Raw genomic sequence first — 16316 nt, 5'->3', positions numbered from 1 at the left:
GGTACACCGTATCCCTGCGCATCGTAAGAGGCGACCAAGGGTTGGCGTCAGGAAGGGCATCCGGCCATAAAAACATTTCCTCAAACAGGGAACCATGATTGTCATGGGGCCCGCAAGGCTAACCCCTGCTCTAGCGGGGAAAATGGCCTTAAAACGATCATTCATTCATTCACTCAATGGTGAAGGTCACTTTAAAAATTATCGTATCCGGATCTGTATTCGGATCTTAACCAAAATCGAATCGATTTGTCCTCGTCACATAGCCAACATGACCACCAAGGTTCATACAAATCCGTCCATAACTTGAGATATTCTGGTCACAGACAGACAGGGGTGAAAACATAACTTGCGCCCACCTTCGGTGGCAGAGGTAACAAACTGCTGGAAGAACAGGAAGCTATTTCAAAATACAAAGTTAGGAAGGGATGGCTCAGTTAATATTTATTTTTTAACTTCATTTTTTTCCCCAAAGGCTCCCGTCATGGACTATACAGTCCTCATCGAGGCCAGGCCTTAAATAAAAGAGCTGTATTGATAGTAAAGTGAAGAAAGAGAGAATAGTCCAAGTGTTTTTGAAGAAGTAAAAAAAAAAAAAAAAAAAAAAAAAAAAAAAACTTTTGAAAAGGGGAAGGTCGTGTTTGGAAATACATGGGAAGGTAAAGAGTTCCAGAGTTTGGCAGTGGTGGGGAAGCAACAATCATAACGGTCCACCCTGGAGTTATCAATGGCCACACAGTAATCATGCATTAAAAAATTAAAAATTAAAAAACCTCCAACAAAAGCAATTTCATGTTGATGGAAACTAGACGCATACAATTTTTATTCAATAGCCTAATTACGCCACCATTTTAAAATCAATATACAGTAATGTCAAAATGGCAATATGCCACGTTTCCCTCTTACAAAAGCTTTTGTTGCTCAATCTATTGGACAATAAAACTATTTAATAAAAATGAATGCATGAAATCCTCACCGTCGGGTCTGACACAAAATGCTCCTGGTTTCACGCCCACGACACCATCCTTCATTCCTCCACTTGGAAAGGCAGGTCTGGGGGATGATGTGGGTGGGGCTGGAACTGATGCAGCTAAAGATGTTTGAGGCAACACCACAGCACCACCTCCCGTCATGGCCCCACCACCAAGCCCAAGCTGACCAATTGCAGAAGAGCATTGGGAGGGTGACAGCATGCCTGCTGCCCCAGCTGCCTGAGACTGACTGATTGCAACAGAGATCTGAGATGCCGTCAAAGGAGGTGGTTGACAAATTGTGGCACAACTAGCAGCAGCAGTTGATTGACCAATAGGAGCAGCCAACGGCTGGGAAGTCATTGGCGTTGCGCCAATAGGGACAGAGTTTTGAGACGATGCTAAGTGAGGGGATGGGTCGAGGCCAGGAGGCGGTGGTGGATGAGAAGCAGGTACACCAGGACGGTTTTGGGTCAAAGAGGGAGGAGGGGGGAGGGCCTCTGGGAGGTTGTCACTGCCAAAAGGTAGGATGGGGAGAAGTAAAATGCAATAATAAAAAATTACAGTATGATGAAGCACAACAGGGTTAAGAATAAAGCAGAGGGATGGTAGAAAAGAGGGAAAAAAATGAAATTGGGAAAGAGGAAAGAAAGACAATCATTAAGTTAGCATTCCAATTTCTTTGACAAAAACAACACTTAAAAGGGAGAAAAAAAATAATTAGAGAGCAGATACTCAAGCAAAAGCTGAAAAACTCACCCAGCACTACTAAAACAGGGATCTGTCGTAGGGGCCAAACTCGAATTGGGGCTGGAAGGGATTGGGTCAGCACCAAACAGCACATCAACCCCAATTGGCACACCAACTCCAATACTTCTTCCCTCACCTGGCATCTCAACTGCCAGAGAAGGAATCTGGGGATACAACAGAGGTAACAGGTAACATCAACATTGTAACAAAAATGCAGCAAGAACGGCACCCTTAGAGCGCATAGTCTCACCTCGTGCGTTCATTCTGAACAAAAATACGATTGTTAACTGAAAACACTACTATTATGACCCATACATCCATAGAATCCATGCACACTATTATGTCACAGAGTTTCTTGGCATGGGTTAGGAACAATGTCAAATTTATTTTTCATTCATCGGCTCATAGATCAGATATATTAAGTTTTGGATTATTGGATAAGGATTTCAATTCAACCAATTATGGCTGGAATACCATTTCACTGATGACTTCATTGTTATCAGCCTATATACCCCATGGGTAGTTGATATATGCCAAGTAAAAAAAAAAAATTCATTCAGCAGTTTCGGAGAACATTATGTCCAAACTTTTGGATTTAATCCAATATGGCTGACATACCATGTGACCTATGACGTCAGAGTTAGCAATAAAATATTATCCATTGGGAGTCCCTACTATTTTTGAAGTTTCGCATCGATCGGTCAAGAGGTTGCAGAGAAAACCATTTTTAAAGTGAAAATACAAAGACGCGAGCATGAACGCACTGCAGTAGTTTCTCATCCCCTTCAGAAGGAGACTCAAAATTAGGAAATAGAGAAATAAACAAGGATGGGAAGGAGTGAGGGTGGTTATACAGGAGGATAGAAAGTAAAAGCACCTTGGATAGAGGTTGAGGCTTTTTCTTCAAAACCTTTGAGCGAGCCTGCGAGCTGCCAATTGTTGGTAAAACAACTGCTCCTCCTGAAGTGGTGCCAGCAGCTCCGCTGCCAACATCAATTGCACCTAGACCAGGTGGAGCACCTGGAAGAGATGCTGGAGGAGTGCTGGAGATGGGTTGAGAATTATGGTGGGGATGAAATCGTAAACCGCTGCCTTCAGATCCATCTCCAACAGGCCCTCTTGTAGCCCGAGAAAATGGTTGAAGAGCAGCTGTTGCTGCAACTGCAGAGGAAGGTGTATAGGCGGGAAACGTCCTTGACACTCCCTCATCAGTGGTGACAGAGGAAGGAGAAAGTGGAGCGGGGGCAGTCCTGGCAGTAACAGAGTTACCGCCACCACCACCTCCTGTTGGTCCCAAGGTTCCACTACGCTGACCAATTTGACTCAACACTGGCGAAGGTTCAGGGTGAATGTCTGAGTGGGAATAAAATAGATTCAGCAATTTTTAAAATGTCACATAAATCACAAAAATAAAGCAGTATCCAAAAATAATGAATTACCAAAACGGCCTCCACCCTGGCCGGACATAGATTTAATCTCCCGCCAACCACTTCCTGTTCCTGCCCCAGTCATAAACTGCTCCAAAAATTTTGCCGCAGATGTGGGAGACGGCCGCGAGGTTGGTGCAACAGCCGGACTTCCAGAAGTGTCGACTCTCAAGCTCTGGAGTAAGAATAAAATGAATAAATAAGTAGACTGAAAAAATGCTCTTAAAAGCCATAATCATACTATTAATTTGCAATGGGTCACAGGCTTTGACACAAATATACATTTATATTAAGGACCGTAGGCATCAAAAAGCTACATTTAATCGAACAAAGAGTTCCATATGGAGAACATCGCCGCCATTAGAGTATTTAAATTGCATCAGATATGGCAAAAAATGCCAATTGTTGCGCCCAGGTTGCCGGCTCATGATAGAAGACGCCATTTGCATTTTTGACACCGCCATCCCTACCCTGTTTAGAATCCTGTGCGGGCACTGGGAACTTGCTCATTGGAAAGACTATAGTATGGGTTCAGGTGAAATCAATGCAAACGGCACTAAAGTAACATCCGATATACAAACTTTCAACCTTACGAACTAAATTTTTTGATACCAAAAATTTGATTTACGACCTCAAATACCAACATTACGAACTTTTGATCAATTTCAGTCAACTCAGTTTTCAAATACGAATTCAAAACGAGACCTCCATTATCTTTTGATCAAAAATTGTGTAAAAATAAGCACACATCTTGCAACAAAACGCCACAGCATCACTGGCGTACATCCGGGATGATGATGCCGAGTGTCGCTTCCCTCATTCACTCCTACGTGGCTATGTCATCATGTTTGTGCTGTGTTACAGTGCATTTTATTTACTCAATAACTCTTGCACATTACAGTACTGCACTGTACAGAGTGGCCACAAAGTCCCTATGCACGCAGTTAGAATTTATCTGAATGCTCCCCTCCATTCTCCACACAAATTTGAATTTTTCTCCATGTTCTTCTGCACATCTTCCATGTTGAGGGTTGGAGGTCATAAAAGCAGCACCTGACAGCTGGCTTGAGGTCTTCAACTGTTGTTAGGTGGAGATGAGAAAATTCCTCTTTCACAATGCCCCAAAGCGAGTTGTCACATATTGTAAAGTCCGGACTTCGAGGAGACCACACTATCTCAGATCCACGGCCAATCCATCGTCCACTGAATTTGTCGTCGAGATATTCTCTAACTGTGAGAGCATAATGTGCTGGTGCACCATCTTGTTGCAGGATAGCTGTTGCCTTGAGACCTCTCTCACGCAGTTGTGGAACAAAACACGTCTGAAGCATGTTCAAATAAGCAGTGTGCTTGACACTTGTATCGAAAAAAAAAATGGCCCGATGAAGTGATCTTCTGAAATTGCTGCCCACATCATGACATGGAGGATGCTGTTCAATCCCCTCATAAAAAGTTTTTTTTTTTAATGTTCAATCCAACATGGCTGCCAAACCACGTGACCTATGATGTCATTAACAATTTAATTCTGTCGATTAGATTATTCTGAGATGACCCTCAATTTTTCATACTGATCAGATCAAGCGTTGTACTTGTCAAATGAAGACGTCATAATGGAGGTGCACTGAAGACATAACCATTGGCATGTGTTATTCTCCGTGAGGAGTACGAGACAGAGCCATTTTTCATTTTTTCCCATGGAGAGGTTTCAGATATATAGCGGTGCAAAGTTTTTTCCGTTTTTCCAAGATGGCGCCTGTACTATGTGACCTATGATGGCATAATTATCATTTTTTAAATTCTACAGGAAGAGGTGCTCGTATGGTGAAAATTGTGGCAACCGGACCAACAGTTGCCAAGAAAATGAATTTTTAAAATGCAGACACATACATACAATATATGTACGCACACGATCACTTAACCCCGCTTTTCGCTTCACGAGCGCAGGGTAAAGACGGTAATGCAAAATATGGAGCGTTTGCCAAGTATTTGAATTGAAAGCCAAACACAAAAACGGTTCCAGTTAACATTATAGTCATTAAAGAAAAGGCCAAGAGGGGCCTCTGGAGTGTGGCTCGTACCGAGCGATAAAGTTATTGGAGCATGGAATGAAGGTATTGGAAAGGGTGTTGGAGAGGAGGATAAGGAAGAAGGTGAAGATCGACGAAATGCAGTTTGGATTTATGCCAGGAAGAGGAACGACAGACGCGCTCTTTATTGTGAGACAGTTGCAGGAGAAGTACATGGAGAAGAGGAAGAAGTTGTTTCTTGGGTTTGTTGATCTGGAGAAAGCATTCGATAGGGTTCCACACGAAGTATTGACGTGGGCATTGAGGAAGTTAGGAGTGGAGGAATGGTTGATCAGAGTAGTGATGGCAATGTACAAAAGAGCGCGCACAGCTGTAAGGACGAAGGACAGGAACAGTGGTGAGTTTGAGGTGAAGGTGGGAGTGCATCAGGGGTCGGTACTAAGTCCACTACTATTTGTAGCTGTGATGGAGGTGCTGGCTCAGAACATGAAGGAGGGTTTACAGTGAGAGTTGTTGTAGGCAGATGATCTGGTGTTGATTGCGGAAAGTATGGATGGACTGAAGGAAAAGATGAACAAGTGGAAGGAATGTATGGAGACAAAAGGTCTGAAGGTGGATATCGGAAAGACGAAGGTGATGGCAAGTGGTAAAGCATGTGGTGAGGTGGAAAGAACTAGGAAGTGGCCATGTGCTGTGTGCAGGAAGGGTGTCGGAGTGAACTCCATTCAATGTACAATGTGCGCTGAGTGGGTTCATCAAAAATGTAGTGGTCTGAGAGGGTCATTAACCAGTGTGGCAACTACATTCAAATGTAAGGTGTGCACAGAGGGAGCTGCAGATGGAGGAAATGTTGAGTTGGATCTTGGAGACGGCGTGAAGCTGGATGGTGTGAAAACATTTTGCTACCTCGGAGAGATGCTGAATGGAGGTGGATCAGACTCGGCAACGGTTGCTAGAGTGAGATGTGCATGGAAGTTTCGGGAACTGAGTGGCGTGCTGATGAGGAGGGGAGTGTCGTTGAAGCTGAAGGGAAAGGTGTATGCTGCATGTGAGAAGTGTTATGATTTATGGGAGCGAGACATAGGTAATGAACGTAGAGCAGCAACGAAGGCTGGAAAGGGTGGAAATGTGAATGGTTCGGTGGATGTGCGGAGTATCGTTGAGAGAGAGGAAGACAAATGATGAATTGCGAAAGATGATGGGAATAGAGCCTGTGATTGATGCTGTGAAGAGGAACAGGTTGAGATGGTTTGGTCATGTGTTGAGGAAGGATGAAAGTGACTGGTTGAGAAGAGTGATGGAAATGAATATAGAAGGAAGTAGAGGACAGGGAAGACCGAGAAAGACTTGGCTAAAGATGGTGGAAGAAGAAATGCGGGCAAGGAGAGATTTTTTTTTTTTTTTTTTTTTTTTTGTGTATACAAGATCGAGGCTCGTGAAAGAGCTAACATTAATCACACAAAAAGACAAACCGACACACAAAACACAAAAAACAAGGGGAGCGGCAGACAAGATGGGGAGAGAGGGGGAAGGACACAAAAGAGAGGGGGTAGAGGGGGAAGGACACAAACACAACATTTGAGAGCAGGGACATCGGGAGGACTTGGGGGGAGGTGGGAGAGGAATAAAACATATGAACACTGCAAGGACTCTGGGGTGAATTACCGGGGGCAGAAAAGATCAAGGTTTTCGATGGGGGAAGATAAGAGATGGTGGTGAACAGCTGTTTTAAAGACCTGGAGGGAGGAGTGGGATTGAAGGGAGTGGGGGAGTTTGTTCCAGAGGCGGGAGAAAAGGGGAATGAAAGAGTGAAGGTGAGCAGACAGCCCAGACTTTGGCAGTTTAACCATAAGAGGGTTGCAGGCAGATCTTGTGCGACCTGAAGGAATATTGGGGGGACAGAGCACAGAGAGCTGGGGGAGCAAGGCCGGAGAGGAGTCGGTAGAAGACAGAAAGACCACCAACCTGCCTGCGGTGAGTGAGTGAAAGGCCCTCGGTGTTGACGACATCGCAGGAGATTCCAATGATTCTGAAAGCTTTGGCCTCAACAGCGTGAAGCCGAGCGAGGTGTGAGGCAGGAGCACCAGCCCAGAGGGGGGAACAGTATTCCATTGAGCTGCGGATGAAAGCCTTGTATGTGGTGAGGAGCTCAGGTGTGCCAAGGAAGGACTTCGCACGACGGAGGATGCCCAGTCGGCGACTGGCTTTGGAGGCCAGCTTGGAAATGTGGTTTTCCCAAGAAAGATCATGGCAGATAGAGATGCAGAAAATAGGACAAAATGGAGAAGATTGTCATGGGGACCGCAAGGCTAACCCCCGCTCTAGCAGGGAAAATGGCCTTAAAATGCATGTTGTTTGTTGTTGTATCTGGTGGATACTGTTATCACAACGAGACAATGTCTCTCTTCATCTAATATCCTTTTTAAAAACAAGCATTCTGAGTATTGCGCTGCAATACATGTCCCCTACCGGCAGTCTGTCACCCAGAAAACTGTTGGGGAAATTACCAAGGGTTATTTACCCAAAGGTTCTGAATCGTTCCCAATCGCTAATTACCTCAGGGCGGGCTCACCTGTGATTCGCACTCGGGACTTCGATTTATACACCTTGCAGACAGGTCAGCAGAAGCACGACAAAATAAGTTGTTGATAAAGAACCTTTCAAGTCACTAAATATCAGTAATTTATTATATTTTCCTGTTCATGATCAATGATCGATGTGTGTATATATATATACACAAAGAATTAAGTTAAGCACCCCCCCCCCGTTTTTTTACAACCTCGCACATTACAAGTTTGTTGTCGTCAAAACAGTGTAATATACCCATGATATTGCTATATTTTCTGGAGAAGTGATATTATGGTCACATAAAAACATAACAATCATGCCGTTTTCAATATTTTATTCTGAATAATTTAAGGTGAAATTTTTTGGGAATTTTAGGCATATTTTCACCTCAATTTAAGTATGGAGCTATAGGTCCATCACGGACAGTGTGGATGACGTTTATGTTTTCTAACGTACAGTCATTGTTCTGAGAAGACCTCTAGCGATCTTTGCGTCAATAACGTGTGTAGGACCCACGTGATCGGATCACTGACTCAACCAATCACTTTTTTTCACTTTGATCACTCAATTTCATCAATGGATAATTGCTAATGTCATACCAATCATTATTTGATCTCACATACCTTAGAATATATGCCAATGTATACATATACACAAAGAATATATATTAGGGGGTGCTTACCTTAATTCGTTGTGTAGGGGTGCTTAACTTAATTCTTTGTGTATATATATCTATCTATATCTATATAATTATAAAATTGAAATCTTGCGTGTTTGTGTGTAACATTCGATCGGTCCGGGGGCGTGGCTTACCCCTTTGAGAGAGTAGTAATATCCACCATTTTATTAACTCGCATAGCTTTGAGGCCTGTTTTGTAGGCCCGTGGTGTCTTGCTCTCTCTCTCAGTTTTATTTCAAATCAAATTCGATATAGCATTTCATTTTTCACAGTCGCTAACATAGTTTTAGACTCGGTTGAAAAAAAACGGGAAGAAAATCCGATGAAAGTTTCCGTTTATAGAACAAAATGAATTCTGAAAGGCTTGTATCTTCAAGGCCATTGAGTCTGTTTCACGCCTTTATCTTCAATGTAAGTCGCCATCTGATTTCATTTTTATCGATGGTTTTAGACTCGGTAAAAGAAATAATTGAGAACATTCACGCACACACGAGAAATTGCAGAGATATATTTTAAAAATCACGCCACGTTGATATACGAAAATACACCGCCTAAAATAACGGGCATACAGTATATATCTTCGTCATTTCATTCAACATTATTACCCGGAAGTAAAATATGTTTCAGGAAATTACCGAGAGATATTTCTTCGATTTTTTTTATTATTTATATGCGCATACACTTTAAATAGGTTTATTTGAAATCTTTAATTTTCACAATGTAATTTATTTGTCATTTGATGATCGGCAAAACGATAGCACAAACACAATACTATTTGCAGGAAGAATGTCGTATCAACCCTCCGACGGCGCTACGGACGCGGACAACGAATCACACCTCACGTCTATGGACGCGAATAGCAACATCCGCACGAATCAGTCATCAATGATTTTCATTGACGCGCCTGGAGGCACAGGGAAGACGTTTCTTATTAACCTGATTCTCTCTAAAGTGAGAGCGAGTGGAGAAGTTGCCCCCTGCGGTGGCCTCATCTGGCATAGCTGCTACCCTCATGCCTGGTGGAAGAACAGCGCACTCAAGGTTCCAAATCCCTCTGACACCGAGGGAAGATGGCGTATGCAACATCGATAAAAATTCCACTATCGCAGACCTCTTTCGAAGTACAAAACTCATCGTGTGGGATGAGTGTCCTATGATCAGGAGAGAGAGTTTTGAGGCTGTGGATCGCACGTTGCGTGATGTATGTGACAAAGACGAGCCTTTTGGAGGGATCTTGACGATATGCTGTGGTGATTTCCGTCAACGTGATCGGAGATAAGGGCCGAAATCACGTGTCACAGGTAAGTGATTTAGAACGCTGGAGAGGTGAGCCTTATGGCTTGCTGGCCCAAATAATCTCCCTGATGATGTCCAGCGTTCGCTTTAGTTCTATTCTCATATCTATTCAAACTGACATTGACCCAACGGGTCATGGGTCGTCTAGGGGTAGCATCATCATCATCATTGGCTGAGGGGTAGCATCATTGGCTGAGGCGTAGCATCATTGGCTGAGGGGTAGCATCATTGGCTGAGGGGTAGCATCATTGGCTGAGGGGTAGCATCATTGGCTGAGGGGTAGCATCATTGGCTGAGGGGTAGCATCATTGGCTGAGGGGTAGCATCATTGGCTGAGGGGTAGCATCATTGGCTGAGGGGTAGCATCATTGGCTGAGGGGTAGCATCATTGGCTGAGGTGCAGCATCATTGGCTGAGGGGTAACATCATTGGCTGAGGGCTAACATCATTGGCTGAGGGGTAGCATCATTGGCTGAGGGGTAGCATCATTGGCTGAGGGGTAGCATCATTGGCTGAGGGGTAGCATCATTGGCTGAGGGGTCACATCATTGGCTGAGGGGTCACATCATTGGCTGAGGGGTAGCATCATTGGCTGAGGGGTGGCATCATTGGCTGAGGGGTAGCATCATTGGCTGAGGGGTGGCATCATTGGCTGAGGGGTGGCATCATTGGCTGAGGGGTAGCATCATTGGCTGAGGGGTAGCATCATTGGCTGAGGGGAAGCATCATTGGCTGAGGTGTAGCATCATTGGCTGAGGTGTAGCATCATTGGCTGAGGGGCGACATCATTGGCTGAGGGGCGACATCATTGGCTGAGGGGCGGCATCATTGGCTGAGGGGCGGCATCATTGGCTGAGGGGCGGCATCATTGGCTGAGGGGCGGCATCATTGGCTGAGGGACGGCATCATTGGCTGAGGGGCGGCATCATTGGCTGAGGGGCGGCATCATTGGCTGAGGGGCGGCATCATTGGCTGAGGGGCGGCATCATTGGCTGAGGGGCGACATCATTGGCTGAGGGGCGACATCATTGGCTGAGGGGCGACATCATTGGCTGAGGGGCGACATCATTGGCTGAGGGGCGACATCATTGGCTGAGGGGCGACATCATTGGCTGAGGGGCGACATCATTGGCTGAGGGGCGGCATCATTGGCTGAGGGGTCACATCATTGGCTGCGGGGTGGCATCATTGGCTGAGGGGTCACATCATTGGCTGCGGGGTGGCATCATTGGCTGAGGGGTGGCATCATTGGCTGAGGTGTAGCATCATTGGCTGAGGAGTCACATCATTGGCTGAGGGGTAGCATCATTGGCTGAGGGGTAGCATCATTGGCTGAGGGGTAGCATCATTGGCTGAGGGGTCACATCATTGGCTGAGGGGTCTTCTCCTCACTGCTCATTACTAAAAACTGCTCTTCTATGTGAGGATTGATAAATAAAAGCAATTAGAACCAGTAAATTTAGTTTTATATGGCATTTTGCCTCTCTATTAGAAAGTGAGAGAAAATTATATATCTTCACCATAGGTTGACCTTTGACCCCCACTGTAACCATGGTAACCCCTTAATTATATATAATAACATTGACCCAACGGGTCATGGGTCGTCTGGTATATATATATATATATATATATATATATATATTGCTTGGCTTGACTCCACCCCTCCCGAAAGCGCGCGCTGTGTCGCGCTTTTGACGTTCGCAGACGAGGCTGAGGGCGCGAGAAAACTCTAGAATAAACAAGAAATATCCATTTAAAAAAAAACATTTTCGTTTAATTAACGATATCTGCCAAACCACGTGCCATATCGCAAATTCCAAAAGGACATTTTAGTAGACTGACATGCTGAACAGATCTGTGAAGTTTCCCCTCGACTGGATCAAAAATGAGGGAGGAGCTCGGTTTTAAAGGTTCATGCTTAAAAACGTCCCAACTCTGAAACCACTTTTTTGTTCGCCGGGGGTATGCGAGTTTGCCTGCAATGTTTGGCCTCGATCTGTTCAGCCGTTGCAGAGAAAAAGGGGTAACAATATGGCGGCCGAACTACATGACCTGTGACGTCATAATTACCATTAAAATATTCTACAGACAGAGTCCCCCCTACAAGTCAGGTTCACGATGTCAATAAATTATATTTCGTTCAAAATCATGGTAGATTAGCAAACCTATACATTTTTGGAAAGGTTATAGCATAAGGAAACTAAAAATCAATGTTTATATTTGGAGAGATACCTGTATGGCGGCCATTTTGGATTTTCAAAATGGCCACTGTAAAATACATATTTTGTTCTATTTCTGCCTCTAATTACCCTAAAAACTTTTAAAAATATACTAAACCTATATTTTCAGGGACAAGGAATCCAATGAAAGTATCAAATTAGTGCTATGGGGGGGGGAATGGTAAGACACGAATCAAAGGTTTTGAATTGCAAAATAGTCTTTATATTCGCGATAAGTTGCATAATCAAATATATGTTATCATTTTGTACAGGCAGTTAATTACATCAAAATGTGTCACAATAATTCATATCACCAAACATACACAGGCAGTCAGCAAAATCATATATACACATGCAGTCAGTATAACTTCACATCTACACAGGCAGTCAATGACAAAATATACACAGGCAGTCAATGGCATCAAACATACACGATTACAGAATATGCCATTTAGAGTTCGTCATCACTGTCCTGTGTGTCGTATCCGACAATATAGTCCGCATCGTTTTCACAGTCCGTTCCACACAAGCAAAGGTCGGTCAAATTGATTGGCAAATCGAATTGGTCGAATGGTCGATCGAATCGAATTCGATGAATCGAATCGAATCGATCGAATTGGTCGATCGAATCGATTGGTCGAATGGAATTGGTCGAATTGGTCGAATCAAATTGGTCGGAATTGGCAAATGTAAACATTGATTTTCAGATTTTCCATGTAATAACGTTTCCAAAAATGTATAGGTTTGCTAATCTACCATGATTTTGAACGAAAAAAACATAGTGAATCTGACTATACGGTGAGAATTTGATCTCAATCGGTCCTATTATTGCAGAGAAATTGGTTTTTAAAGGCAACAAGCGTTACGCCTAGGTCCCCCGTCAGGGAAGTGATGTGAGTTGACAAAGTGGAAGACGCAGAAAACATGCCATGATATGATATTTCGCTCACAAGGTTCAGACATACATGGAGGCGGCCATCTTGGATTTTGACGTGGCGACCCAATTTTCAATAGCGTTCTTCCTTATGCCCAGATACACCCACATACCAGATTAGAAGTTGGTACTTTACTTATTTTTCAAGATATTCCGCTCACAAGGTTCAGACATACATGGCGGTGGCCATCTTGGATTTTGACGTGGCGACCCAATTTTCAATAGCATTCCTCCTTATGCGTAGATACACCCACACACCAGATTAGAAGTTAGTAGTTCGTTTATTTTTCCAAGATATTTCGCTCACAAGGTTCAGACATATATATATGGTGGCGGCCATCTTGGATTTTGACGTGGCGACCCAATTTTCAATACGGTTCTTCCTTATGCCGAGATACACCCACACACCAGATTAGAAGTTGGTACTTCGCTTATTTTTCAAGATATTCCGCTCACAAGGTTCAGACATACATGGCATCAGACATACATGGCGGTGGCCATCTTGGATTTTGACGTGGGTTGCACCCACACACCAAATTTGAATGCGTTCCTTCGCTTACGCACGCACCCACGCATGCACGTATGCACGGATGGACGGAGGGGAAAACCATAGTCCCCCTTTCCCTCCGCGGTGCGACGGGGGACAATTAAAACTTAAAATGGCACTGAGTTAAGGATCATCAGGATTATCAGAATTCCCAAAGTTCAAAGTACCATAACTTTGTCAAAAATGATTGAAACGTCGTGAAGTTCGAACTCGATCTGTAAGTTATCATGAGGAAACCATGTGCCAAGTTTGAAATCATTAGCATTAAGCGTTTAGAAAAAAAGTCAGGAAAACTGTTCTTTGCGTGATGGACTGACGGATGGACAGACTGACAGACGGAGGGACGGCGTGCAAACCAATAGTCCCCTCCGGTGTACACCGGTAGGGGACTAATAACCACACTTAGTGTAATCAAGTATGCAGTCACGTGAAAAAGTAAGTACACCCCTTGTAAAGTTTTGACTTTTTCAACATACAGCTATTTGATCTTCATTTCAACAATATTGATAGATAAAGGTGATATAATAATAATAATAATAATAATTCATTTATTTTGTATAGCGCTTTTCAAGAAGCCCAAAGGCGCTTTGACAGAGTGGAAAACATAATGCATAACAATACATGAAAACAACAATTGCAAAAAGACAAGAATCAATAGGGAAATATTTAAAGCAAAAGGAGGGAGAAGGAGAAGTGATAGTCAGGGGTTAAATGCTGTGGGTTGAATGTTGAATGCAGTGTTGAACAGGTGGGTCTTTAGTGATGTTTTGAATGTGGTGAGTGAGGAGGAGTCTCTGATGGTGTGAGGTAGTGAGTTCCAGAGGGTGGGAGCAGCGATGGAGAAGGCCCTGTCCCCCCAGGATCTGAATTTGGTCCGGATGGAGGGGGTCAGGAGGTTGGTACCAGCAGAGCGGAGGTTGCGGGTGGGAGTGTGTCTGGAGAGGAGGTCAGCCAGGTAGGATAGGGCCAGGTTATGGAGGGCTTTGTATGTCAAGAGGAGGATTTTGTACTGGATTCTCTGGGGGATGGGGAGCCAATGAAGCTTGTAAAGGACGGGGGTGATGTGGTCATGGGTCCGGGAATGGGTGAGTAGACGGGCAGCGGAGTTCTGAATGTATTGGAGTTTATTGGTGATTTTTTAGGGTGAACCATAGAGGAGGCTATTGCAGTAGTCCAGACGGGAGGTGATGAAGGCGTGGATGAGGGTTTCTGCAGCCGTGGAGGAGAGGGATGAGCGGAGACGGGCAATGTTTTTCAGGTGAAAGAGGGCTGACTTTGTGATCTGTTTAGTGTATTTGTCGAAGGAGAGGGTTTGGTCAAAGATGACGCCAGGATTCCGGATGTGAGGGGAGGTGGATACTGGGATACCGTCGATGTTGAGGGCAAAGTTATGGGTGGATTTTGTGAGCGTTTTTGGGCCAATGATGATTATTTCAGATTTATCACAGTTAAGCTTGAGGAAGTTGATTTGAAGCCAGGATTTTATTTCAGTGATGCAGTTTGTCAGGATAGAGTGGGTGTCGGTGGAGACGGACTTGGTGGAGATGAAAAGCTGGATGTCATCGGCGAAGTAGTGGAATTGGAGACCATGACGGCGGCTTAAGTGACCGAGGGGGGACAGGTAAAGGATGAAGAGGAGGGGGCCAAGAACTGAACCTTGGGGGACACCTTGGGGGAGGGGAGCAGTGGGGGATTTGCAGTTATTGATGGAGATGAACTGGCGTCTGTCAGAGAGGTATGATTTAATCCAAGAGAGGGCAGTGCCGGTAACGTTAAAGGTGTATTGATAGTGGGGTCACCCGTGGGAATCCCACGGGCATGGACGTGTGTGACATTTGGACATCTTGATTTAGATGCTGCACATTAATTTTTTCAAAATGGTTACTGGCCAATCATCAGATCCAGAAATGGTGTAAAAAAAAAAACCACCTTTAGAGGCCATTTTTCCCCACAAAGCAGGGGTTGGCCTTTTTCGGGCACCGTGGTTGTTGTTGTTTTTTGGTCCCCTTTCATCAGATCCAGAAATGGTGTAAAAAACAAACAAAAAAAAACCTTTAGAGGCCATTTCCCCCCGCAAAGCAGGCGTTGGCCTTTTTCGGGCACAGTGGTTGTTGTTGTTTTTTGGTTTTGGTAAACAATTTATTTATTTCATATAATATGTGGCCCCTCACTCCTCTCCACCCTCACACCTCTCCAATCCCACTCATCATACTACCCTCCAATCCCTCCTCTCCAATCGCTCCTCACTCTCCTCTCCAATCGCTCCTCACTCTCCTCTCCAATCGCTCCTCACTCTCCTCTCCAATCGCTCCTCACTCTCCTCTCCATACAGAGGCTCACATACAGAGGAGAGGAGGGAGCATAGGGTGGGAAGTGAAACCTTCACTACCTTCACTTGGTTGACTTCATTTGATTTGACTTGAGAGGGTGGAGGGTGGAGAACCCGCCTTGACTCTTGTTCATTTATAAATTTGAAAGTATCGAAAACACTTCGCTTTTCAAAGTAGAAGTGGATTAAAACCAAACGTTATTAATAAATATTGTATTCCATAGTTGGTCGACATTATTATGTACATTTTTGAAGTACTGTATTGTTTAATTACATAGTTGGAAATTACATAGTTGGAAATTACATAGTTGGAAATTAAATTACAAAGAGAAGGAAAAGAGAAGGAAAAGAGAAGGAAAAGAGAGGGAAAAGAGAGGGAAAAGAGAAGGAAAAGAGAAGGAAAAGAGAAGGAAAAGAGAAGGAAAAGAGAAGGAAAAGAGAAGGAAAAGAGAAGGAAAAGAGAAAAAAAAGAGAGGAAGAGAGAGAAAAAGAGAGGAAAAGAGAGGAAAAGAGAGGAAAAGAGAAGAAAAAGAGAGGAAAAGAGAGGAAAAGAGAGAAAGAGAAAAAAAGAG

The 16316-nt window shown here is 44.1% G+C and overlaps 1 protein-coding gene across 7 annotated transcripts in view; it reads right to left on the bottom strand.

Moving 5' to 3' along the window:
- The window catches only part of LOC137437817 (ubiquitin-associated protein 2-like), a 124759-nt gene that overhangs the window by 35551 nt on the left and 72892 nt on the right, over positions 1–16316 (bottom strand). For all 7 annotated transcript variants that reach the window (XM_078766507.1, XM_068132487.2, XM_078766492.1 and 4 more), the window contains 4 exons: positions 3158–3320; positions 2596–3071; positions 1728–1882; positions 974–1482 (listed from right to left, as the gene is read on the bottom strand). In XM_078766507.1, coding sequence (XP_078622633.1) covers positions 974–1482; positions 1728–1882; positions 2596–3071; positions 3158–3320 — 1303 coding nt within the window. The remainder of the gene's footprint in view (positions 1–973; positions 1483–1727; positions 1883–2595; positions 3072–3157; positions 3321–16316) is intronic.

Source organism: Myxine glutinosa, chromosome 1 (assembly GCF_964187855.1).
Source record: "Myxine glutinosa chromosome 1, kmMyxGlut1.1, whole genome shotgun sequence".
In the NCBI taxonomy this organism is placed as follows: Eukaryota; Metazoa; Chordata; class Myxini; order Myxiniformes; family Myxinidae; genus Myxine; species Myxine glutinosa.
Note: the sequence above shows the minus strand (reverse complement) of the source record. Positions and strands in the feature narration are given on the sequence as shown.